This window comes from Gymnoscopelus microlampas, assembly GCF_963454915.1.
Source record: "Gymnoscopelus microlampas genome assembly, chromosome: 24".
Classification (NCBI taxonomy): Eukaryota; Metazoa; Chordata; class Actinopteri; order Myctophiformes; family Myctophidae; genus Gymnoscopelus; species Gymnoscopelus microlampas.
Genome location: NC_139961.1, coordinates 25,076,931 through 25,103,912, shown reverse-complemented (window position 1 = coordinate 25,103,912; position 26,982 = coordinate 25,076,931). Strand labels below are relative to the sequence as shown.

General features: G+C 42.2%; 1 protein-coding gene across 1 annotated transcript in view; it reads left to right on the top strand.

The window, feature by feature from the left end:
- LOC311040610 (kelch domain-containing protein 3-like) overlaps nt 1-26,982 on the top strand; it is a gene marked incomplete at both ends in the record, with an annotated part of 130,053 nt that overhangs the window by 33,945 nt on the left and 69,126 nt on the right. Inside the window, 2 exons of the mRNA XM_084050940.1 lie at nt 497-1,088; nt 1,170-1,506. Coding sequence (XP_083907066.1) covers nt 497-1,088; nt 1,170-1,506 — 929 coding nt within the window. The remainder of the gene's footprint in view (nt 1-496; nt 1,089-1,169; nt 1,507-26,982) is intronic.

Sequence of the window (26,982 nt, the reverse complement as noted above, 5' to 3'; positions counted from 1 at the left end):
AAACAAACTAACAAACAAATAAAAAAGAAATACACTGATCTACACAAATAATACTGATACTAGAGCCTGACCTCAATGGAAACAAGCCCGCAAGGACTTGAACAGACCTTTTAGACTAAGTATTTTAAATGTAACTGTGTTTTACATTTTGCCTAATAAAATATTCAATCAATCAATCAATGCATTTCTTACACAGTGACCATTTGGAAGAGACTGTTTTCTGGCTGCGTGGCATGTGTGGTTGGGTCAGGTGATCAATTATATTAGGGAGATACAACAGGCACCAGTTTCCCTTGTTTGTCAAACCCAACCCAGCGGACCTGCAGATTGGTCAAACTTCATGTGACGTGTGTGCCGTCGTACCATCTTAAGGCAGAGCATGTGTAGTGGAACTACAGTGTTTAACATATATGTCTCAGAACTATCAGTGAAATCTAGCCGATCTATGTTCATCAACTGAATTGCTCGTGTGTAAATGTTGTGCTGGACTGTGCAGCTGAAAGGGCCAAAGAGACCCTATCATGCAGTGGTGACAGTGGGGAACAAGGTGTACTCCTTTGGAGGTTTAGGTTTCAGGGTACAGCACCTTGAGGTGTACATTTTCAACACAGTGTCTTTGCTCTGGAGGAAGTTGCCCCCAGTGACAAATGGAAGAGAACATACCCTCGAGGTTCCTGGCATGCGCTGGGGCCACACAACTGTGCTGATACATGGCATTGTATACATCTGGGGGGGGGGAACTTACACAGGGGAGCCCTGCAGTGTGCTTCATGCCTTTGATGCGGATACTCACAGATGGTCCAAGCCCAAGATTTCTGGGATTGTTCCAGAGGTGATGTGGAACCACTCAGCCGGTGTGTTGGGGAAGATCATGTATATTTTTGGAGGTTTCAACCAGCAAACTGGCAACAGAATGGCTAATGACATCTACAAGTTGGACACCACCATGATGGTCTGGTCTTTGATTAACACCTTAGGCACTCCGCCACCTGCCTCATTTTATCATTCTGCCACTATCATCGGGACAAAGATGTTTGTGTTCGGGGGCCGAGCGGAGTACCACCAACGCTCTGCCCACTACAACATCAGTGTGTTTGACACAGAGGCCGAATGCTGGCTGAGCACGCCTTCTGCAGAACCTCTTCCAGAAAGACGTGCGTGTCACTCAGCCTTTGCCTACAACGGAGAGCTGTACATATTTGGTGGCAACGGGAGTGACCGGAGTTTCAATGATCTTTGGAGATTCAATCCAAAGACTTCTGCATGGAAGAAGATTGAGCCCAAGGGGAAAGGCCCGTCTTCATGGATGTCCGAGACATCCTGTCGCTGTTGCGTGGTGGGAGATCGTCTCGTCCTCTTTGGAGGGTGCCGATACACATCCTTTCCGGTGTGTGTCGAGGATGAACACCTCTACATCTTAGACTTACGTCCTAGTCTGAAGACATTATGCAAGCTGTCGGTTATTCAGTACAGTCTGGAACAGTCGGAACTCCCACACGACCTCAGGTGGCAACTGGCAGCCATGACCAACACACAAAAAAGGAAAAAAAAGAATAAAGAAAGCCTACTATGAAAAATGAATAATATAAAGTGGATGACGACAGGAGAAAACAAGCTCCAGGTAATGGAACAGAGGCAAGGGAAAGATGAGGAGATAGGCTCCATGCACAGCAGCCTCTTCCTTACTTCCTTCACAGGTGTTACCAATGATTCTAATGAAGGCTCTGTTCCATTTAGTGTAGCACAGTGGTTCTCAAACCTTTTAATTTCAAGGACCCCCATAACTCTGAGTGTGTACAAATGGAACCAAATGGACCCTTACGGGTCCATTTGGTTCCATTTGTACACTCTCAGAGTTACACACCCGTAAGGGGCCATTTGGAGACCCCTCAAGGAACCATGAGGGTCCCTGGACCACACGTTGAGACCCACTGGTGTAGCAGCGTTTCCAGTGAGAACAACATGCACAATATCAACACCCTGACTCTATTTGACCAGAATGGAACAGAGCCTTAATTAGTATTAATATTGGTAACACCTGTTAAGGAAGTAAGAAGAGGCCCAAGAGGCCAATTTCTTTCCAATATGGCTGCTGTGCATAGAGCCCATAGACATATAAAGGTAGACGCCTCCTCTGGCTCTGAAGCGTCTGTATGGCGGGCACGCTTCCGCTTCCGGGGGGAGCTGGAAAATGTCCGCGTGCGCCATAGAAGGGGGCGTTCAGTGGCAGGTCGGGGCGGGACAACTAGATTCTGACAAGTCCAGGAAAAGACGTGCTGCGATGGGCCAGTAGTCAACACGCTGTGATTGGCCAGTGCCCGTGCCCCCCCGGAAATATGGCGGCCACCATACGAAACAGGTCGCTCCAACGAACTGCAGAGGCCAATGAGGTATCTAGGTTTCTATATCTATGATAGAGCCTATTGCCGCTCTTAAAAAGGCTCCCTTCATTCAGATGGGAAAGAAAGCAAAGCAAAGCACAGCACTGTGCTCAGTGATAACCCACCAGGAATTTAAACAGCATCACACAGGACAATAGAGAACTCTATACTACCAAATCAACTTCACCGGGGCAACCATGGCTGCAGAGGAGACAATTGGATATGGCTGCCCAATTGATCTCCATAAGGAATAAACGTCTTAAAGAGATGCTTTGGGCACAGATGCAAAGTTATGGAAAAGGACTCGATGTGACGATGTTTGTAAAGAACTGGGAGTGGGAGAGGAAAATGACTGCAAATGTAGAGACCTTTACGTTTTATTACAGTAATTCTCAACCTTTGTTTTCATTTTAAGGACCCCCAGTTTGATATGCATTAAGGACCGTCATTTTCTTTTTTTAATTAAAGATTTTTCTTTTGGCTTTTATGTCTTTATTGATAGGATAGTATTCTGAGTAGGGGTGTGCCGATACACTAATTTCACCAAACGATACGATACGATATTTGGCTCACAACTTCGATACGATATCGATACGATACGCACTTTTTTATTATGAAAATATATGGGGGAGGAAAAAAGTAAACGCAAACAAATAATTCTGTTTTTGCATTATTCAGACATGCAAACTTGTAGCTTTTCAGCTACAATAGACGTTTTCAATCCAAATAGGGCAATAGTGTGACACCTGACCCGAAAAAAAAAAACATGTTGTCACCCTTTTCACCTCGGGGCTGTTTGCATGCCTGATTATTATTATTGTAAAAAAATAATAATAATAATACAAATTCAAAACGATATTTTTTTTTCCAAAACCATACATATCGTCACGAAAACGTATCGCGATATATCGTGGGACGATATATCGGCACACCCCTAATTCTGAGTAGTCGGATCTGAAAAGGCCGTCGGGATCGGGACTCGAACCCGCAACGCGCTGTCAGGCTACTTTAGAGCCTAGGTTGCAGGGGTGCACATAACTTTTTAGGGGGGGGTGGGGTGCTGCGCGAGAAAAAAGGACGCTCTGCTTCCAAATTCCGCCGTTTTCCGCCTTTTTTTTTTTTTTCACAGCAGCAGAAAACTCGCAGCAGAGTCGCACCATGTCTGTGTGTCAGGATGCGGGGCAACACTCACACAATCACGTGCAGCATGCGTCCCCTCCCCCCTGCGCCTAATGGCTGTACATGGGGCCGACGCGTGCTTTAGCGTGATTGTGGTTTCAGGAAGTTAATTCCTAGCCTCGATCTCCAGGCTTTTATTTTGTATTTTTGCTAAAAAAAAAAAGCTTGGAAATTCCTGTCCCAGCTGTTGGTACGCAAAAGCACCTTGCGTCGTCTGATGTGCCGCGCATTATTTATTTTGGGTGCGCATGTGCACCTGTTATGTGCACCCCTGCTACGCCAGCGGTCCAGACCAGGGCCCATCATTTTTAACTCTAAAACCCCAATATACACTGTAAAATCATCAGTGTTAATTCAACTTTGAGAGTGTAAAAAAATGGTCACATTTGTACAGCATGTACAGTATCTAAGGGATTCCATAGGGTAGGCTATGCATCTCTTGGAGTCTGGGTGATGTTTTTATTCACATGCTTTTTTTTTTTTTTAGATGCTTAGTCACTCCACTGGTGTGATTTATGGAACTTGTCACTGCTGGACAACATCCTAAACATTCAGTAAACAATGTTGTAAACATAAGCTGGTACTGTTCAGCTGATTTAGTCTGAAACTGAAATCATGCTCTTTTCTCTCAACTTCGGGCTGCCACAAACAAGGAAAATACAGCAAATCTCCAGTGATCATTTGGTTTTGCGATTATTATTATTATCAATGATTATTATCAATTTACCAGCTTCTATCTTTTCACACGCCTGGGTCCCGCGATGAGTTAACTAGCTAGCCGTTGATAAAGTAGGCTGACAGAATTAAATAAAAAATAAAAACATTTAGACACAAGCATTATCATTATCACTCTCCTTCTAACCTTTTCTTCATTTAGTGAGAGCAAGGAAGCATCTCTGAGCACATTAGGGCTTTGTTTTAGTTATTTCTCCCCGTACAGCACAGGTGTCAGTTTTAATTAGTTTCTTATTGTCGCATAGCCAAGACTCATCTTCTGTAACCAACAAAAGTTTATTTTCATCTGGCAAAACCACTGGCTGATCCTCAACCGTCTGAGCATTCTTCTTAAAGAGCTCATGTGCTTCATTCTAATAACCTTGGCCAGTAATTTGAATGATTCCCTCTTGGAATTACAGATTATATATTTTTTTAAATACGGCAGCGAGGATAAAGGGATTTGTTTCATACGCGATGAGAATGGACGGGCATGTGTGAAGGTAACACAGATATTTTCGAGGGGAACAAAAGCCGACGCGGATTCCATCTTTGTGATACCAGGAGTAATATGATTCTAGAGTTAAGCGTTCATATCCAAATCCATGGATTTCGTGTTTAGTGACAAAAGCGGTTATTTTCTGAACAATGACGTATTTGCAGACACCCACAGAAATCTACAGGACCTACACTAGTCTCTAATCAAGGGCAGCGGCCTCCATGGTGCGCCATGTGAGTCATATCGCTGGTGACTCATCAATGTCATACTGGGTCAAAAAAAACTGTGTGGTAAGAACTTGTCAAGGAAAATGCTATAGGCTCTGATTCTCTCTGAAAGAAGTATAATTATATTGAATTATATCAATTTCGGATACAGTATATATATTCTATGTGCAATAAAGTTGAAGTCGTGGGTTGAATCTGGATTATGCCCATAAATGGAGATCCCCGATGTCAGTGTAAATATCAGTATTGTTGGGCAACGGTTCATGTTAGAAAAAGATTGGCATAAAACAGCGACGGCAACCAAATAATTATAGTACATGGGACCCTAGTAGGCCAAAGGGTCAAACTATAGGTAAAATCAGGGATATTTTTGTGCCGTGGATAAACTGATGTGTCAGAAGGGACATCTTGTGTACATAAGTACACACTGATGTATAAGAGAGCCTCTGTCTTAAACCATTCAGACCTGAGGCCAATTTTTGAAAAAAGCATTTTTTTTTGGGGAAAAAAAACATATGTTGCTATATATCAGTGGTTTTCAAACGTTTTCATGTCAAGGACCCCAAAAATTATATGTATTAGGCCGAGGACCCCACATCTCAAAATATGTAGTTCGAGGGACCCCCAGAAGCAAAGATTTGAGTTACAAATGTTAGCTTTAAAAATATATATATATTCAGAGATTTGCACAAAGTTTCACGATTTTTCAAAAATAGCGGATCTACAAGCTCATAGCGCGGCACTCGGTGCCGCGCTATGAGCTTGTATATCTGCTATTTTTGAATAGCCAAAGAAATCTAAAAATCACACAGATGCATTCCCGGTCGTAATGCATTAATGGCTCCTCAGTGTGTTCACAAAATACACAGTTCAAAGTGCAATTATTTGGACTCTGTCTTATTTTCCCCCGGTTAGCATTTTATTATTTCATGCGGATGATGAAAATGGCCCATAATCCTGCATAATAACTGTTCCTCCACCACGGTTTTATCTCGTGATGTAAAATCCATATTACGCTGTAGATGACTCAGCAACAAAAAAAATATTTTTAGCTCATACCGACGCTATGTGCTACTGAATGTGGGTCCCTGAAAGCGTTTCCTGAGCTTAGTTATGATACAATGATTTATGTTTTTTGGCCGGCAACCCACTTCTTTCCTGTATATTTTACTTTGTAGAAACAAGAGGGAAAGCAGAGGGAGACAGCGTATAGGGGAGACGCAGTATAGGCAGTCATTCCATGGCTCAAACATCTCATCTTGCTCACAACCGCATGCATACACACATTGGTGGAAAGTAGATTTACTCAAGTACTGTAATTAAGTACAATTTTGAGGTACTTTTACTTTACTGGAGTATTTCAAATGTTCAGTATCTTTACTTTTACTCCACTACATATCAGAGGAAAATATTGTACTTTTACTCCACAACAATTATATGACAACTTTAGTTACTAGTTACTTTGTAGATTTTGATTATTATTACACACTGTCTTCAGCCCTATATACATTCTGGCCATTTGAAAATAGAAGATCTACAAGATCTACAATGCATTGCATCGCAACGCATTGTGAGCTCGTAGATCTGCTATTTCCAAAATATTTTTTATACATTTAAAAACATGTGAAATGGGACATTCTGCATAATGAGTACTTTCTACTTTTGGTACTTCAAGTACATTTTGATACCAATACTTTAGTACTTTTACTCAAATAAGCTTTTACTCAAGAATCAAACTTGGAATCAAGTTTGATACCAATACTTTAGTACTTTTACTCAGTGAATTCTGGAGAAAATAATGCCTGTCTTTCTCTCTATCCACGCCCTACACACACACACACACACACACGTTTGTATACGTGTGAGGTCGTCATCAACATTTTATGACATTTAGGTCATTTTATGAATGCCATTTTTTGTTTTGTTTTTTTCCCCAATTTTTAACCCTAACGGCGAAAATAGCAGATCTACAAGCTCACAATGGTACTAGATCCGCCATTTTCGGTGCATGACGCCCATACGTAACTAGATAAATCAGGCACAACTCCAACTAACTAAAACTAAACCTAACCTCTAAATGTCTAATCCTAACCTCAATCATTTCGTATATTATGTAAGCCTAACTTGATTTTTGTTTTAACCATAAAACCATTCATCTTGTGAGGACCAGGAAACTTGTCCTCACAATGACGGTCTCTCAAATTCTACCATATAATTGTGGGGACATTTGGGCCCTCACAAGTATAGCAATACAAGCGCGCGCGCGCACACACACACACACACACACACACACACACACACACACACACACACACACACACACACACACACACACACACACACACACACACACACACACACACACACACACACACACACACACACACACACACACACACACACACACGTTCCTCAGAGAGCATTAGCATACAGTATTTCACAAACTACGGCCCATTTATCCGATCCCATCTCCGTCCTGTATATAATTGAAACTTTTATTGAGATGAAGGGGATAATAGTTGTAAATGTGCTAACCGGCGCCTCATGGTGTGACGTGATGTAAAACCATCCGCGTAAAGGCATAAAACGGTCCAACGCGTGAAATGCTGCCCGCCCACTTCGAGGGGCGCCTCATGCCCATGTATCAACGCAGTGTCATTAGCCCATTCAATCCGGGGAACGCATCTGTGTCATTTTAAGATTTCTTTGGCTATTCAAAAATAGCAGATCTACAAGCTCATAGCGCGTAGATCTGCTATTCTTGAAAAATCGTGAAAATTGGAGCAAATCTTCTGAATATATATATATTTTTAAAGCAAACATTTTTAACTCAAATCTTTGCTTCTGGGGGGATTCTACAAATGCCTTCTAAATCCTAGTTTTTCTTTTTTAAATAAAAATGTTGATATAATCAGTGGTTCTCAAACTTTTTCATGTCAAGGACCCCCAAAATTATATGAATTCTGGCCGCGGACGCCCATCTCAAAATATTTTGTTCCAGGGACCCCACAGAAGTTGTAACAGAGTTAAAAATGTGCGCTACAGAAAAAAAAGATATTCAGAGATTTGCACACATTTTCACGATTTTTCAAAAAAACTGCAGATCTATAAGCTCATAGCTCATAGCACTCGGTGCCGCGCTATGAGCTTGTAGATCTGCTATTTTTGAATAGCCCAAAGAAATCTTAAAATGACACAGATGCGTTCCCGGTCTGAAAGGGTTAGTGTGCGCACAGGCACACAAACACACACACACGCGCACGCGCGACTGGCTGATTGCGGCCGAAGTGCAGCGTAAGACACGCTCTATTATTCATAAGCCGCCTTGGCTCATGAGACTCGTGCGTGCATGTCCTCCCCTCCCCATATAAGCCACGGCAGATGAATGTGTGTGTGAGCCATGCGGAATTCAATCACGTTGTAAAAAAAAAACGGAGAGATATCATTTGTGATTATACGATATTAGTGGGCGAACATCTCAGAAATGTCTATTGTTTAGCCCATTAAGGTCCGAGGGCCGATTCTATAAAATGTCTTCTAAATGCTAACCGTTTTTTGAAAAAAAACTATGTTGCTATATCAGTGGTTCTCAAACTTTTTTTCATGTCAAGGACCCCCAAAAGGATATATATTTGGCTGTGGACCCCCATCTCAAGATATGTTGTGCCAGGGACCCCTAGAAGCAAAGATTTGAGTTACAAATGTTCATTTCAAAAGTATATATATTCGAAGATTTGCACACATTTTTCAAGATGTTTCAAAAATAGCAGATCTACAAGCTCGTAGCGCGGCACTCGGTGCCGCGCTATGAGCTTGTATATCTGCTATTTTTGAATAGCCAAAGAAATCTAAAAATGACACAGATGCGTTCCCGGTCTTAATGGGTTAGGCATGCTCGAACAACCACCCACACGCGTGCACGCGCGCACGCACGCACGCACGCACGCACGCACACACACACAGATTCCTCTTCACAGCTTCAATAACACGGTGGAAGATGGAGGCACACAATTGTGATTCGGGACGTGTTAATAAAATACAGGCTGAGAGAAGATTCGATGTCGGATAAATAGACAGGAGGGATTTCAGAAAAAAGGCCTTCTATAAGGAGGTTAGAGGCATTTGGGGGTAAAAGTTGGGAACAAGGCCATTTTACATAATTCAAGGGTGCTGAATCAGAAAAACACGGTTCCCAAGCAAAATTCTTAGTGCTTAACCTCCTAATTTGCATATTAAAATGGCTGCCGATTTTGAAGTATTTCTTAAATAACTCTATAACAAAGCAATCAAATCTGACAAATAAAGTGTATATATTTATATTCTGAGGGTCAGACAATGTGTGGAAGGTATTTATAATGTAATATATGTAAATAAATGTAAATAATGTAAATAAATATGCAAATTAGAGGCCACTATTACAGAAAACGGTTTCGTACTTAAAGTGATCCATCCGCATCCCCCTTATTTTATTTTATTTCTACTTATCTGTATGTTTACCATCCTTAAGACATCTAAAATACATATTTAGATCATGTAAAAATCCTGGTACATTTGGCCCCTGATGACCAAAAAATAAATTGCCCCCATGTATAACTCACCCCCAGAATGAGTTAGAGCCACAGAACTGGTACTGATAACTGAACACAAACTACTTTCAACACAACTATATAGAGTGGGATGGGGATGGCTATAGGTACACTTAGACGGCCAACAGGGACTAGCTGAAATGTATTAAGCCCCGCCCCTCTGTGTTCCTATTGGCTGGGCTTTAAACAGCCATAACTCCAATTCCCAGCATCGAAAACCTATGAAACTTCCTAGATGCGCTTAGACGGCCAACAGGAAAGGCTGACATTGTTTAAGCTATGTAGCCTAACTTTTCAGTTGATTGCCATACAGGCTTGTGTCCCCCCCCACCCCCGATGGGCCCTGCCTAGTACAGCCTAGTCCAGCCTATTACTGCCTAGTCCTAGGACTAGGCTAGACCTGGGTGTACTAGGCTTTACTGTACTAGACTCTGCTGGGCTCTAATAGTCTGTTTTCAGCTCTAGCAGGCTTTGCTAGGCTGTACTTGGCTTTATTAGGCTATAGAAGGCAGTACTTTACTTTGGCCTACAAATGTTCATGCAAAACTATTGGTGGTGCACACACAAACCATTGCCCGTGTACACAGTGGTTAATCCCAATGGTCTGAGTATCTACAGGGCTGACAAGGGACTAGCACAGCCTAGTACAACCTAATAGAGCCTAGTACAACCTAGTCTTAACTAGTCCAGTCTGTTCCATGCTAGTATAGCCTATATCGCCGTCCCCTAGTCTGTTCCATCAAAAGGCTGGACTAGGCTAGACCTGGGTGTACTAGGCTTTGATGTTGTAGTCTCTACTGGTCTCTAATAGACTGTTTTAAATTCCAGTAGGCTGTGCTGGTCTGTACAATGCTATATTAGGCTGTACAAGGCAGATCTGTACTATGGTCTACAAAGGTTCATGCAAAACTATTGCTCGTGCACACACAAGCTATTGCCCGTGTTCACAGTGGTTAGTCCCAATAGTCTGAGTATCTACAGGGCTGACAAGAGCCTAGCACAGCCTAATAGAGCCTAGTATAGTCTAGTACAGCCTAGTACAGCCTAATCTATCCTAGTCCAGCCTTATCAGTCCTAGCATAGCCTTGTACCCCCTCCCCTATTCTGTTCTCCCAAAAGGCTGGACTAGTCATGGGTGTACTAGGTTGTACTATACTAGACTCTACTGGTCTATAATAGGCTGTTTTAAGCTCTAGTAGGCTGTGCTAGGCTGTACTAGGCTCTATTAGGCTGTGCAAGGCAGATCTGTACTATGGTCTACAAAGGTTCATGCAAAACTATTGCTCGTGCACACACAAGCTATTGCCCGTGTACACAGTGGTTAGTCCCTATGGGTTGAGGATCTACAGGGCTGACAAGAGCATAGTACAGCCTAATATAGCCTATTAGAGTCTAGTACAGCCTAGTACAGCCTCATCTATCCTAGTCCAGCCTTATCAGTCCTAGCATAGCCTGGTACCCCCTCCCCTATTATGTTCTCCCACCAGGCTGGACTAGGCTAGACCTGGGTGTACTAGGTTTTACTGTACTAGTCTCTGCTGGGCTCTAATGGTCTGCTTTCAGCTCTAGCAGCCTTTGCTAGGCTTTACTGGGCTCTATTAGGCTATAGAAGGCAGTACTTTACTTTGGCCTACAAATGTTCATGCAAAACTATTTCTCGTGCACACACAAGCTATTACCCGTGTACACAGTGGTTAGTCCCTATGGGTTGAGGATCTACAGGGCGGACAAGAGCCTAGTACAGCCTAATAGAGCCTATTAGAGTCTAGTACAGCCTATTACAACTTAGTCTAGCCTAGTCCGGCCTGTTCCATGCTAGTATAGCCTATACCACCCTCCCCTAGTCTGTTCTCCCAAAAGGCTGGACTAGTCTTGGATGTACTAGGCTGTACAGTACTCTACTGGTCTCTAATAGGCTTTTTAGCGGCTCTAGCCGCTCTATACCTGACTTTGTCTGTGTGCGTCAACGTTCTGATTGGTCAGGTGCGTCAACAAAGTGATTGGTCAAGCTTCACGCGACACATGGCTATAAACACATTATAAACACATATCGATGACAAAATGTATCAAAGGCACCGCTACCTTCACACAGGGTGTGATTTTTTAATCTCTAGTAGGCTTTGCTAGGCTGTACTAGGCTATATTAGGCTGTACAAGGCAGATCTGTACTATGGTCTACAAAGGTTCATGCAAAGCTATTGCTCGTGCACACACAAGCTATGGCCTGTGTACACAGTGGTTAGTCCCTATGGTCTGAGTATCTACAGGGCTGACAAGGGACTAGTAAAGCCTAATAGAGAGTATTAGAGTCTAGTACAACCTAGTACAACCTACTCTAGCCTAGTCCAACCTGTTCCATGCTAGTATAGCCTATAGAAATGATTTCATGTGCATGCCATAAGCAATGCACAACACTTCGTTGCAAATGCCGGAAATCTGCGTTACAATGCACAGCCACGTGTGCATGTCAGCAACGGAGTGATGATCAACCTCCTTGTATGAATGTGGTCTAGTGTCTAGACTTTCGTTCAACAATGGCCAATACAGTATCTTTAGAGTACTAAACCGTTATCTGTTATGGGGGCCGCTATTTTGCATATTTCGGAGTAGGCTGATTATTATATTATATTATATTATCATATTATATTACTTACAAATTCTTTACTCACATTGTAGAAACTGTAGACACTTCATTTGTCAATTTTGCTTGCCTGGCCACAGAGTTATTGAAGATAAAAAGGTGCGAATTTGCCAATTTGGCATCCATTCAGATATGCAGATTAGAAGGTCAAAAACTAAACATTTAGCATGGGGAAAAAGTATGTATTTTAGATGTCCTAAGGATGGCAAAAATACAGATAATTAGGAACAAAATAAGGGGGATGCACCTTTTGCACCGTTTGAGTACTACGGTACATCATTTTATGTAATGGTGGCCTCTAATTTGCATATTTATTTACATTTATTTACATTTATTACATTACAAATATCTTCCACACATTGTATGCCCCTCAGAACATAAATATATACACTTTATTTGTCAGATTTGCTTGCTTTGTTATAGAGTTGTTTAAGAAATACTTCAAAATCGGCAGCCATTTGATATGCAAATTAGGAGGTTAAGCACTAAGAATTTTGCTTGGGAACCGTGTTTTTCTGATTCAGCACCCTTGAATTATGTAAAATGGCCTTGTTCCCGACTTTTACCCCCAAATGCCTCTAACAATCACATATTTCAGAAATCCCACCGGTCTATAAAGAACATTGTGCAATACATCGACAGAGCCGTAATAACTGTCTGAGTTTGCGGGGGTCAGGGGCAACGGCTGCCACGTTAACGGAGCATTATTTCTGACAGCGCGAAGAAGTACAGTTCGCTCTCCTCTCTGTCGATGGCACAGTGTCCCCGGAAAGACAACAGAAAGAACTTTCATAATATGCAAAAATTGAGATTCTTTTTTTTTCGCCCTGGCTCCGGCAGGATAGGAGGAGGCACTCTGGGGTTTTGTTTTCGTTCTGTTTTGTCGAGTGGAGCAGGTTTTAACCCATTTAGACCGGGAAAGAATCTGTGTCATCTTCAAGATGTCTTTGGGCTATTCAAAAATAGCAGATCTACAAGCTCATAGCGTGGCACTCGGTGCTACGTTATATGCCATATGGCATACGATATATGGCACTTTTTTATTATGAAAATATATGGGGGGGGGGGGGGGGGGGTAAAAGCTAATGCAAACAAATATTTCTGTTTTTGCATTATTATTATTGCAAAAAAATATATATTTTTTGAAAAACAAAAATACTTCTGTTTTTGCATTATTATTATTACTATTTTTTTTTTCAAAAACGCCAAAACGATACATATCGTCACGAAAACGTATTGCGATATATCGCGGGCGATATATCGGCACACCCCTGATATTTATATATTGAAAGATTTTCAAGAATTTTCAGAAATAGCAGATCTACAAGCTCATAGCGCGGCACTCGGTGTCGCGCTACAAGCTTGTATATCTGCTATTTTTGAATAGCCAAAGGAATCTAAAAATGACACACAGATGCGTTCCCGGTCTCAATGGGTTAAGATCACATGGCCGTTCCTTTATCTCCGGAAAGCACGGCTGTTGTTGAACCCTCTTCTGAAGAGAGTGTTTCAGACTGTCAGCCGCAGATGGAACTGGAACTCGTCCAGAAGAGATATGCCATAAAAAAAAAAAGAAAAGAAAAGAAAAAAAAGGAGGAAGAAGAACTTGGTAAGCCGTTTGAGATAACAATATTTTAGGCAGCCAGCCCAGGAAGAAAAGAAAAATAGAGAAAAGGTTGGTCATTTGAGACACTAATATGAATTTCAAATCTTAATTCAATGAGCGTTCATTTTCACGACGCAACTGTCAAGATTTGCATAATATCGGTTGCAATTTCAAGCATCAGCGATTGACCCTTCACCCTGGCCTGAGTGATAATGATATATGTGCATGCATGCGTGGAATGTGTGGAGTTTGCATGTTCTCCCCGTGTCCCCTAGGGTAGGTACCCTCACAAAAAAAAAACATGCAGTAATCCTGGTCTCTGTACTGCCTCCCCCTGGTCAGCCGGGGCGCCTGATGGAGGGGAAAGGAACTGGTTGGAATGTAACGTGTTCCTTCCACGCGCTATACGTCCTACCGGGGGAAACTCCCCTCTGTCAGGTGATAAGAAGAGGCCTGCTCACTCCTCATGCTTTGAAGGAAGCATGAGATCAGTTCGGGGCTCTCCCCAGGCTGGCAGAGGGAGAGTTGCGCCCAGGATTACAAGCTTAGGCAGTTGGCACGGGGTGAAAAAATGGGTTACAAGAATCGTGGGATAAAATAAAACAAATGAAAAAATGCATGCGTGAGTGCGAGCGTGTGCATAAATATATGGGTTCATTTGGCCCGCTACACCTACGGTTATACCGACCAATGACCAACCGGGAATAGTCGATCGACAAGCTCAACTTGCGTCGCGGACGCGACGCAAGTTGAGCTTGTCGATCGACTATTTCCGGGCGCACGACACATAACGGGGGCTTGACACACTATGCAGTGTTTGCAGAAAACACCCGTTTAAGTGTGCTCCCCAAAAACACCTGGAACGTTTGATGGATGGCTCCCGTGGAACCTTGTGGCCTCCAAATAAGCTATAATGTAATTCCACGGCTGTGATTTCCCTCCGTGACCCTGCGCCTGGAACAATCAGCAACTTTTCAGCAAAAGCGCCGAGCCAAGGTTCAACTATATCCCGGAGGATGATGGGGAAGGGAAAAAATAAAAACACACACACACACACACACAGCGAAACAACATGACCCCGAACTAGACCCAAGAATACATATAGTGTATCCACTGAGCTGTTGAAAATCGCTGATATGTTTACCATGCTTGAGGGCGGTTTAACCCTTTCAATCCGGGAACGCATCACCGTCATTTTTTAGATTTCATTGGCTATTCAAAAATAGCAGATATAAAGCTCATAGCGCGGCACCGAGTGCCGCGCTATGAGCTTGTAGATCTGCTATTTTTGGAAATCTTGAAAATGTGTGCAAATCTGTATATATATTTTTTAAACATTTGTCAAATATTTTGTTCCAGAGACCCCCCAAGAAGCAAAGATTTGACTTACAAATGTTCTCTTTAAAAAAAAATGTATTGTACAAATGTTCACGATTTAAAAAAAAATAGCAGATCTACAAGCTCATAGCGCGGCACTCGGTGCCGCGCTATGAGCTTGTATATCTGCTATTTTTTAATAGCCAAAGAAATCTAAAAATGACAGAGATGCGCTCCCGGATTGAATGGGTTAACCACATGAACCCTAGTGTCCCTAGTATATTCCGGGGATGTCATAATAGGTGAACAACATTCAGCAAAGAGGTTTTTGTGGAGAGAGAGGAAAAATCGTGAGGGAGTCGAGTATGGATGCCTGGGGGACTCGGGTCAATGAAGTATATAGGGTTTAAGTGGTTAAAATCGGGAGTACAGCATCTTCGAGACACGCCAATACTGACGACAGCTGACACGCCTGCTGTATACTGTACTGTATATATGCAGAAAAATATTGCAGGTATGCAGCGCTTATGTAACATGGTATTTTTTATTTCAGTTATTTAAGAAAAATGTTGGTAGGCCAAATGACGCAAAACTAATTGTCTGATCTCACAGATGTACACTTTTTTTTTTGTTGATAAAAAAAAATTGAGCCTATGAAAAGTATTTAAAAAGCGCTTCTGACAAAACCAGCTAACTCCATTGGATCCTCAAACGTTCTGCTAAACCAGATAACTCAACCAAAGGGGGGTGGAGTTAGTTGGTTTTGCTGATTCCAGGCTCCACCCCCTTTTGACCTCCAACCTCATTGTGAGCATGGAGGTCCATTTAGCTGTTCTTATCAATGATGAACAAAACCTCCTAACTCCACTTTTTGTTTAGTTTTTTTTTCCAGAAAAAATACATTTTGGAGTTAGCTGGTGTCTGCCCGACAGCAGAGATATGAAATATCTTGTCGGGTATGGTCATATACAATAGCTAGTTACCGCACTTTATGCTGGTATAGGTAATGTATATTGTTAAAGATGACCTTTATTGTCGTCTCTTTTACTAGACAGTGTAATCTGATTATAGAGTTATAGATCATTGCTTTTATAGTGCATTCGATAACGGGGCCGGTCTCTGGCGTAATTAAAGGCTGTGTAAAAATCGTACCCTCTGTAATGGACTTGGTTTTCTGCCGACCCCAGTTTTAGCGGTGACTGGAAAGTACACCAGGAGGACGTTGAGGACGTGCGGAACTTTCCGGCACTCGTCGTGGCGTATAATGTTCTGTTCTGTGGCAGCAGACCTCAGCCGTCTGGCACTTCACGCAGATTAAAACAAACACCAAATCCTGACCCGGTTGCGACTGCCTGCGCACTTTCATCTGGCAAACGTAATTGAAGAACCTCAGACGTGGAACTTATTATGCAACGAGACAGATCCAGCTCTCCTGCATGCTGTTCCTCGTCGTTTAAAATGCAGTCAGTGACTGCCTTGCCACTGATAAAGAGGGCAATGGTAGAAGAGGTATTCAGATTTTGTTAAAAGTGGCAATACTGCAAAGTAGAAATACATTTTCTTTTGCTTGAGTAAAAGCACAAAAGTATTTGCATCGAAATATACTTAGTCGCATTTCACTTTTCTTTTCTTTTAAATGCTTAACCCTTAAGGCCTGAGGTTCCGATTCTACAAAATGTCTTCTAATGTCTTCTTTTTTGAAAAAAACTTGTGTTGCTATGTCAGTGGTTCTCAAACTTTTTCATGTCAAGGACCCCAAAATGTATATGTATTTGGCCGCGGACCCCCATCTCAAAATATTTTGTTCCAGGGACCGCCAGAAGCAAAGATTTCAGTTATAAATGTTCGCTTTAAAAAATATATATTCAAAGATTTGCAAAAAAAATCTTGATTTTTCAAAAATATCAGATCTACAAGCTCATAGCGCGGCACTCGGTGCCGCGCTATGAGCTTGTAGATCTGATATTTTTGAATAGCCAAAGTGTAAAATAATGCTTTTTTTTTTACCTCAATCAAAGTGACAGAGATGCGTTCCAGGTCTTAATGGGTTAATAGGCTACGGTATGTTTAAAAAAATCTAAATATGAAAAGTAGCTAGTAACTAATTTTTTTAAATAATTGTAGCTGAGTAAAAAGTACAATAATTATATCTGAGTTGTAGTAGAAGTATAAAGTATTGAACATTTTTAAATAGTCAAGTTAAATTCCCTCAAACGTTTACTCAAGTACAGTACCTGAGTAAATGTACTTAGTACCACTGCTTTCTCACTGCTGATAAGTGGGGAACTCGGGGCAAAGTCTCTGAAGTCTGGCCAGACAATGGGACTGGCTTGGTGTTGTGATGGCATGGCACTGAGAGGAAGATCTGAGGAAATCATCTCCGGGGCCTTTGAAGTCTCTCTTTCGACCCATCCATGAGTTTTTTGCACCACTCTGAAGTTGAACTGAAGTGGTAAGAGAGAGAGCAGGCTATGGCACCACCCACCCAACAGGAGCAGAAGGCTCTTCTACACCTCGGGCACAGCTATTCCCCACATAATGGGGCTGTCGGAGCTGTGGCCAAACTCATTGATAAGCTTTCAGGAGGGAGGGGAGGGAGGGGGGAGAGAGAGAGAGAGAGAGAGAGAGAGAGAGAGAGAGAGAGAGAGAGAGAGAGAGAGAGAGAGAGACAGAGAGAGAGCGCGCTAGTCGGACTGAATTAAATACACGCTTTTCCTTTGGGAAATGTAGACCGTCTGATATGTTTGATATTCATTTGCGGTAATATCCCATTTTAACAATTTCATAAAAAAATATTGACGTTAACCACATTAACCCTATAGGATGTTTGCGAAAATGTGTGAAAATTACTAAAATCAAGATTAGTGGAAATAGTCGACATACATGCTCATGTGTGGGGGGGTGGGGGGGCGGGGGGGACAGCTCTGCATATATGCAAATCTCCACATGTGTCTGAGCATATGTATTATCATTGTGAAAGCAGGGGGCTAAGCTTCATTGCCACAAATTAGCAAATTCCAATTACATGATGATTTCCGCTGCTTCAACTCGAGTTATATACTGTAGGAGATAGGAGTTGAGGAATGAAACCCTAATCCTAAACCCAGTGTGACATGGGACCAATGCCTTCCTCTTGTTCTGGTATCACCTGTTCCATCTTCTAATTTGCCGTTCTAATTATTAGAACATGGCTTTCGCGCAATTGACACAATACAATAGCCGGTTCTTCGACATCATGAATCATCAATAGATGTTGTGTCACATGCTGGGGTACATTGTGGAATCCTATTTGGCCTTGGATAAACTCTAGGAAAAAAATAACTAGGAAAAGTGCACTCCTCTTTGGGAGTGCAGATCTTCGCCAGGTCGGGTTGGCTATACCCCAAGACGGAAATAGCAAGACCCACCATCTCCGGTTTACTTCCCGTATCTGCGTGAAGTGGGAGGACGGCCTTTTAGGAGACAGGAAGCAGGTTGGAGTCTATTCATTTCAATGGAAGAGCGAACGTGAACACAGCTTCTGAACCGTTCTTTAGCCCCATGGTCACTGAACTAAATATTGGACCCGATCGTCACAAGCCGCACGATATTACGAACATTTTGAAACTGAAATGGCATTTTTCAGAGAGACAAATCAGGAGATAATCTACTTTATAATCGACATTTTCTCTGTCCCAACAACACACTCTCGCGGGATCTAGCACCAGTCAACATTGGACGTTCGCAAGATTTTATAGGATTTGTGTACCATGTCGCTTCTAGTGGCCCCTATTAGGATGGTGCATCTTCATAAATTAACGCTCTTTGCTACACCCAGGCCTGCAAAAATGTGTAAGTCAATCATAGCCAATCAGAATGGAATGTGACAAATCTGACTGATACATCTCGATAACATGACTCTAGAGATAACGCGTACCACTTTGCGTAAGCTTTGTACAAACTCTGTAGGAGTATTTGCAAAAAAGTGAAGAAAAACTTTCTTAAAAAAATATATTGAAAAAAGGATTGGTTTTGAGTAAGTAGCACAGCATCTTGCTTTATCATTTTCCAATGTTATGAGTGAGCAAGTTGCACAGTCATTCTTTGCCGTCTTACAGAGAGACAAGAGAGCGAAGGGTGATGGAGAGTTTAAACCATTAAAACCGGGAACGCATCTCTGTAACCACTTTAACCATTATTTTATACTTTGGCTATTCAAAAATAGCAGATCTACAAGCTCATAGCGCGGCACCGAGTGCCGGGCTATGAGCTTGTAGATCTGCTATTTTTTGAAAAATCATGAAAATGTGTGCAAATCTTTGAATATATATATTTTTAAAGCGACATTTGTAACTCAAATCTTTGCTTCTGGGAATAATACAAATGTCTTCTAAATCATAACACATATGTTGCTATAATCAGTGGTTCTCAAAACATTTTCATGTCAAGGACCCCAAAAATGTTATGTATTTGGCCACGGACCCCCATCTAAAAAAAAAAAACATTTTGTTCCAGGCACCCTGGAAGATTTGAGTTAAAAATGTTCTCTTTAAAAAAAAATATATATATAATTTATATTCCAAGATTTTCGCAAATTTTCATGATTTTTTGAAAAATAGCAGATCTACAAGCTCGTAGCGCGGCTCCAGCTTGTAGATCTGCTATTTTTGAATAGCACAAAGAAATCTAAGAATGACACAGATGCGTTCCCGGATTGAATGGGTTAATGGGCGGTGAGGATGAGTAGGAAACGGACTGACACGGAGGACATGAAGAGGTGGGGTGGGGGGGGGGGGGGAGAAAAAATAAGGAGATGTTTCTTCTCCGTCTGGCAAGCGGTTCGCGGGGCCGTAACGGGCAAGGCCTTGACTTCTGCTGCCACCGACGTTCGGCACACTGTCAAAAGCAAACAAAAGCAGTTCCAGCCCGCCACCAATGTTTTCTTCTTTTTTGTGTTGCCAGACACTAATACTGAATGCAAGAAAAGAGCTCTTGTCAGCAAGATAGAGAGAGAGAAAAAGAGATGTGTGTTAAAACCCCTACGGCCCCGAAACTCCTGTCAGTCACGCTTTGTCTTTGAGGAGCCCACATGACTGCCGTCACTGAGGGAGAGAAGTTGTTTTGTTTTTTTGTTTTTGTTTTTTTTGGGGGGGGGGGGGGGCAAAGGTTTTTTTTAAAGCTGCAATCCAAAATGTATGTCCAATCGTCCTGACCCGCACGCTCAAAAGTCAGGAGGCATAACATCTCTACCACTGAGCTACGACAGAAAGCCCGCTTCGGCATGGGAGATATTGCGCTTTGAGCTTCAGGCTACCTGACCACAGGGTCTTAAAGGTCTCAATACAAAAGGAGGGACACCACCTCCAACCACTGCAGATTAAAACACCTTAACATACTTTTCCATGTATTCATTAAACCGCAAACACCATACTGTAGCATCTTTATTCTGGGCAAACATTCGGTGATTGCAGATCAGGGGGGGGTCAGGGGGCCAATGATAGACCCACGGGGTACTCTAATCAAAAAAGGTTATAGGGTTTAAGTGGTTAAAATAAGTTAAGTGTTGTCAAGGTAAAAAAAAAACACAAAAAAAACAACAGCAACGTGAGCATATCCTCTACGTAGGCTCACAGTGTGCATGCATGCGTTTGTTTGTGTTTTGGGGGTACATTACTGTATGTGTGCATGCAGATTCTAGTCTCTCAGGGGAGAGCGCCGCATAAACAAACATTTGCCAAATCGCATGGGGCCTAAAAATATGTATTTTATCGGCTCGTCAATATCGATCGCGCCGGTAAAGCACGACGATGCAGTGCTATACCACAGTCGGGGACGTGGTCCCCTGATCGACAGCTCATTAAGCACACTCAGGTGCGCTAAAAGTCCAATTTCCAAACAGATTTCCCGAGACGCCTGAACCCCGTGCGTGCGAGCGAGAGCATACGGTACACGAATGCAAAAGGAAAAAAACACCTGTGGACTTTCAAACGGTGCTACCCTCCAAACTCACACCAATAGCATATATGCACACACACACGCGCGCGCGCACACACACACACACACACACACACACACACACACACACACACACACACACACACACACACACACACACACACACACACACACACACACACACACACACACACACACACACACACACACACACACACACACACACACACACACACACACACACACGTATGTTTGTAGTATGCACACACGCACTCATGCTCACACTGCTCTTTACTTTCGCCAAGTCCATGAGGGATTTGGCCCCTCTGCTGAGAGTTTTAACCCATTAAGACCGGGAACGCATGCTATGTAACCACTTAAACCATTATTTTATACTTTGCCGATTAAAAAATAGCAGATCTACAAGCTCATAGCACGGCAGCAAGTGCCACACTTCTATGCTTCTGGGGATTCTACAAGTGTCTTTTTCTTCAGTTTTGTTTTTGTTGAAAAAAACTTATGTTGCTATAATATTAGTGGTTCTATATTAGTGGTGATATCTCAAAATATTTTGAAGCAAAGATTTGAGTTAATAACGAATATATTCAAAGATTCGCACAAATCGCCACGATTTCTTTAAAAAAAAATAGCAGATATACAATAGCTTGTATATCTGCTGTTTTTGAATAGCCAAATAAATCTTAAAATTACACAGATCCGTTCCCGGTCTTAATGGGTTAAGGTAATTGCATTTATCATTTGCACTGGCCATAGACGCCCGCTTCCCCTGTTTGCACTTGAGTGACATCCAGTGCGAAAGCAAATTGGCTTTAGATGGATCACATCAAAATGGGAGACATGACATTACATACAAATCCGACACGCTCTGAGCGACCGAAGCACGGGCCGTTTTTGATTAGAGCCTCGAAAGAACCACTTTGGAGCCGAGCCTAATTTCGCGTTAACCCTTTTATCCCGAAAAAAAAAACTCATCTTGAGAATATAAACCACAGAGGCGCCTGTCCTCGGGTCAACTCTGAATGCTGATCCATAAGCATTAACCCATTAAGACCTGGAACTGTGTCATTTTTAGATTTGAGCTAAAAAAGCATTATTTTACACTTTGGGCAATTCAAAAATAGCAGACCTAACAAGCTCATAGCGCGGCACCGAGTGCCGCGCTACGAGCTTGTAGATCTGCTATTTTTGAAAAATCGTGAAAATGCGTGCAAATCTTTGAATATATATTTTTTTAAAGCGAACATTTTTAACTCAAATCTTTGCTTCTGGGGGGTCCCTGGAACAACATATTTTGATGGGGGCCCGCGGCCAAATACATATCATTTTGGGGGTCCTTGACATGAAAAAGATTGAGCACCACTGATATAGAAACATACGTTTTTCAGAAAACTGTTGAGATTTAGGAGACATGTAGAATCGGCTTCAGGTCTCAATGGGTTAATCCTCAAAGAAGCATACATTTTTTATTAGCTTTTTTCCGCTTTACTTTAGGGTAAAGTTTGATGTGTTTTTTTGGCTCGGGCCACGATAAGGGAAGATGAAGAGTATTGCCTGTTATCTTGGCTTCAATCATTATTGTTGTGGCTTTTTTTGGGCGATGAAAACGACGACGAGGGGATAAGATCAGAACGATGTCACTCACGCCTTTCTTCCGTATCCGCTTGGCACCTCAAAGTTCGTTTGTAGCGACAGCATATAGGCTCACACAACCCTCTGTAGAACCAGCAACAATGCAACGATATGCAAATAAGGCACAAACAAATAACGAGGTCTTGTTTGCCCGCCACTGTATTTTTCTCTTCAGGAGACCTGACTGGGCATATTAGATAACACACAGGCATAACTCGCCAAGAGGCTTATAACTCGAAAAGTAATAATGATGCAACAATGTTATCAGCTCGAGCAGGTTAGCTCTGCGTTACGAGGCGAGGCAGGCACCCCCCCCCCCCCCCCCCCCCCTAATGTGATGACATCAACAACAGGCACCACATGGGGTACGGGTATAGGAACAATTATTTACACCCTGCAACCCTGAATTGAAAGAATCTTGATTGAAAGACCTTGTTCACGATTCACTCAACCAAACCCTAACTAGGGGTCTATACTAGGCTCCAGTGGTGGGAAAAGTAATGTTTTACTTAAGCAAAAAGTATCAATACTCCAATGTAGAAGTACTCCGTTACAAGTAAAAGTCAGGAATTCTAAATTTACTTGAGTAAAAGTACACAAGTATTGGTATCAAAATGTATTAAGTAAAAGTACTAAAATGTTTGAAATCTAAAATGCAGATCTACAAGCACAACGTTGTTATGCGACGCGTTGTGAGCTTGTAGATCGGTTATTTTCTAATAGCCTAGGTATAAAATAGGGCTAAAGTGGTTAATGTATGTTTTATAATGTAATAATTCATATCTGCAAAGTAACTAGTAGCTAAAGTTTTCAAATAATTACAGTGGAGTAAAAGTACAATATCTGCCTCTGAGATGTAGTGGAGTAGAAGTATAAGTACTGAAAATTGGAAATACTCCAGTAAAGTAAAAATACCTCAAAACTGTACCTGTGAGTGTAGTTAGATATGCACTATCCTGCACATCACAAGAACACTTGTGAGTGTAGTTAGATATGCACTATCCTGCACATCACAAGAACACTTGGTGACTTGGATTTTCAACCAACATAGATTGCAAGTATCCTTGACAGCATCTTTCCTCTACTCTATAGCCTCCGTGCACACATGAATGCTGTCGACGCAACTCAGCCATCGCTATCAATACTCCATTGATCTAAACCATGAAAGGTGACAACTATGGAATGACCTACATTCAAACATAGGATGGCATGAATGATTTAAGCAAGGCCACGCAGCCAGAGTGAAGAAGTTAGTGAGGTAGGGGGGTGTGTGTGTGTGTGTGTGTGTGTGTGTGTGTGTGTGTGTGTGTGTGTGTGTGTGTGTGTGTGTGTGTGTGTGTGTGTGTGTGTGTGTGTGTGTGCGTGCGTGCGTGCGTGCGTGCGTGCGTGCGTGCGTGCGTGCGTGCGTGCGTGCGTGCGTGCGTGCGTGCGTGCGTGCGTGCGTGTGTCAGTGGTGGAAAAAGAACTTGCATGTTTTACTTAAGTAAAAGTGTCAATAGAGCAATGCAGAAATAGTCTGTTACAAGTATAAGTCCGGAATTCTAAATGCACTTTTTAGTTAAAGTACAAAAGTATTGGTATCAAAATGTACTTAAAGTACCAAAAGTAAAAGTACAAAAATGTTTGAAAATAGCAGATCTACAAGCTCACAACGTGTCGCGATTCAGCGCGTTGTGAGCTTGTAGATCAGCTATTTTCAAATAGCCAAGGTATAAAATAGGGCTTAAGTGGTTAATGTATGTTTTATAATGTAATCATTTATATCTGCAAAGTAACTAGCAACTAAAGTTTTCAAATAATTGTAGTGGAGTAAAAGTACAATATTTGCCTCTGAGATGTAGAGAAGTAAAATTATAGACAATTGGAAATACTCCAGTAAAGTAAAAGTACCTCAAAATTGTACAGTACTTGAGTAAATGTACTTAGTTACTTTACACCACTGGTGTGTGTGTGTGTGTGTGTGTGTGTGTGTGTGTGTGTGTGTGTGTGTGTGTGTGTGTGTGTGTGTGTGTGTGTGTGTGTGTGTGTGTGTGTGTGTGTGTATCTAATTTGAAACAGCACCAGGCGAATGTGAATAACACTGCTGACTTGTCCAAACACTAACATGACTGATGATGGATGGACATCCGGAGCCAGCATAGAGCTGCCGTGTGACTTGCCATCACATCACCCCTGAGTGCAACATGGCAAGCCATGTTCTGCAAACTCGACCCTATATTTATGACTTATTTATGAGCACAAATCTGGCATCGGGACTTCAGGAGGAGGCAGTGCTGTGACACTTTACTGTGACACTTGCTGTCGTTGTAAATGAGAGACAGATGTGCATGTTTTCTGACAGCCAGAAGGTTGGCATTGGCAATACCTCATCTAAACGTGAAGTTGAATATCGCCGCTGATGTCGGGTGGAAACCTTGTATGCCCAAATACTTATTTATGAAAGCCAAACACACGCCATTTAGATTTGGAACACCTGTAGGCTACGTTGTTGTACTTTTCAAGCCGGGAACACCTCGACATCAACATTTTTTTTTTGTTGACATTTTTGAAGTTTTTCAGTATTAAGAGGAATCGGAATCAGAATAAGTTTGTACATGGTTGACATGTACTTTCTTTAACCCCTTTTGAGAGGAACGTGCAATGGAAAAGCTCACTCCAGTTCCCCGTAAACACACCAATTCAGCAATTTGATTTCAGTCGCAGGGTAATGAATTGACACCAGCAATCAGCAAAAAAAACAGCATCACAACTGATGATACAAATAGCCTATAACACAGTTGGTAAAGTTAAGGATTTGACAATTGTGTCTCAGTGTGTACAGACCTGCAGCAGCGCCTGTGTCTGCTCCACGCCATTCACCTCACTACTACCATATGATTAATTTATGAAGATACTAGAGGCGACATGGTACACACATCCTACAAATGGTCTCCTAAGTGGGCACATGCGGCTGACGGCAAATCTCGCGAACGGTGCTAGATCCCGCGAGAGTGTGTGGCTGGGACAGAGACAGGTTGTAATAAAGTAGATTTTCTCCTGTTTTGTCTCTGAAAAAAGCCATTTCAGTATGAAACTCTTGGGAATATTGTGTGGTTTTGTGACGATCGGGTCCAATATTTAGTTCAGTGAACATGGAGCTAAAGAATGGTTCAGAAGCTGCGTTCACGTTCACTCTTCCATTGGAAATGCAACTCCAACCTGCTTCCGGTCTCCTAAAAAGGCAGCCACCAGTGTTGCCAGATTATGTGAGAGAAACAAGCAACCAGGCCTAGGAGAACCAGCCCAAAAGAAGCGGCTATGGGCCACATGAGCACTTTAACATACATATCAGCTATTTGAAAATAGCAGATCTACAAGCTCACAACGCGTCGCGATGCGACACGTTGTGAGCTTGTAGATCGGCTATTTTCAAATAAAATCTTGCGGGGAAATTATAATAAGCAGATCTGGCAACCCTGGCAGCCACCCACTTCACGCAGATACGGGACGTAAAGACGGAGATGGCATGTCTTGCTATTTTGCTCTTGCTCCTGCAGGCTGACACTGCTGCGTTTACCAAGCTGTGACTGGTCAGTGATTGCTGATGGCTGTGACTATAGTCAGTTACTGCTGATACTGTGACAATAGAACCCCCACCCACAGGAATGCACAGTCAGCAGTGACACCAATACATATAATAAAGCATTTTTGTTTTGTTTTGTTTACCGTTACTGCCCTAATATATAAAACCTTCCTTCACGGCATTTCAGCACCAATACCAAAATCTCTCTGACACGCACGCACACACACACAAAGCAAATAATTGAGGCTGCAATAACTGTCTATTTTAAGTAGCATTTTGAGTCAAATGAGCTTTGACAAACTGACAAGATGATCATCCATTTGCAGATTCGCCAAAGCTCACGAAAACAACTATTAACACATTTGTCTGTCAGCATCCAGGCATTATAAATGGACATAAAAGCAATCATTTTGCGCCTACAGGTGTGCAGGCTTACAGGCTTACTCCTTTGGTTGCCTCCACTTTGCAAAATAAATGATTGTATTTCTATTGCAGACATACTCTATTCCTTCCTCCACTTGAACCCCAGCATCCATATTCTGGAGGTAACGTTCACCAAATAGCAGATCTACAACGCAACACATTGTGAGCTTGTAGATCGGCTTTTGTTCTTTGGCAAATATATTTAATATAGACCGGAAAAAGCATTCCAAGTACAGTTGCAACTCAGGTCCGTCTCACTAAGA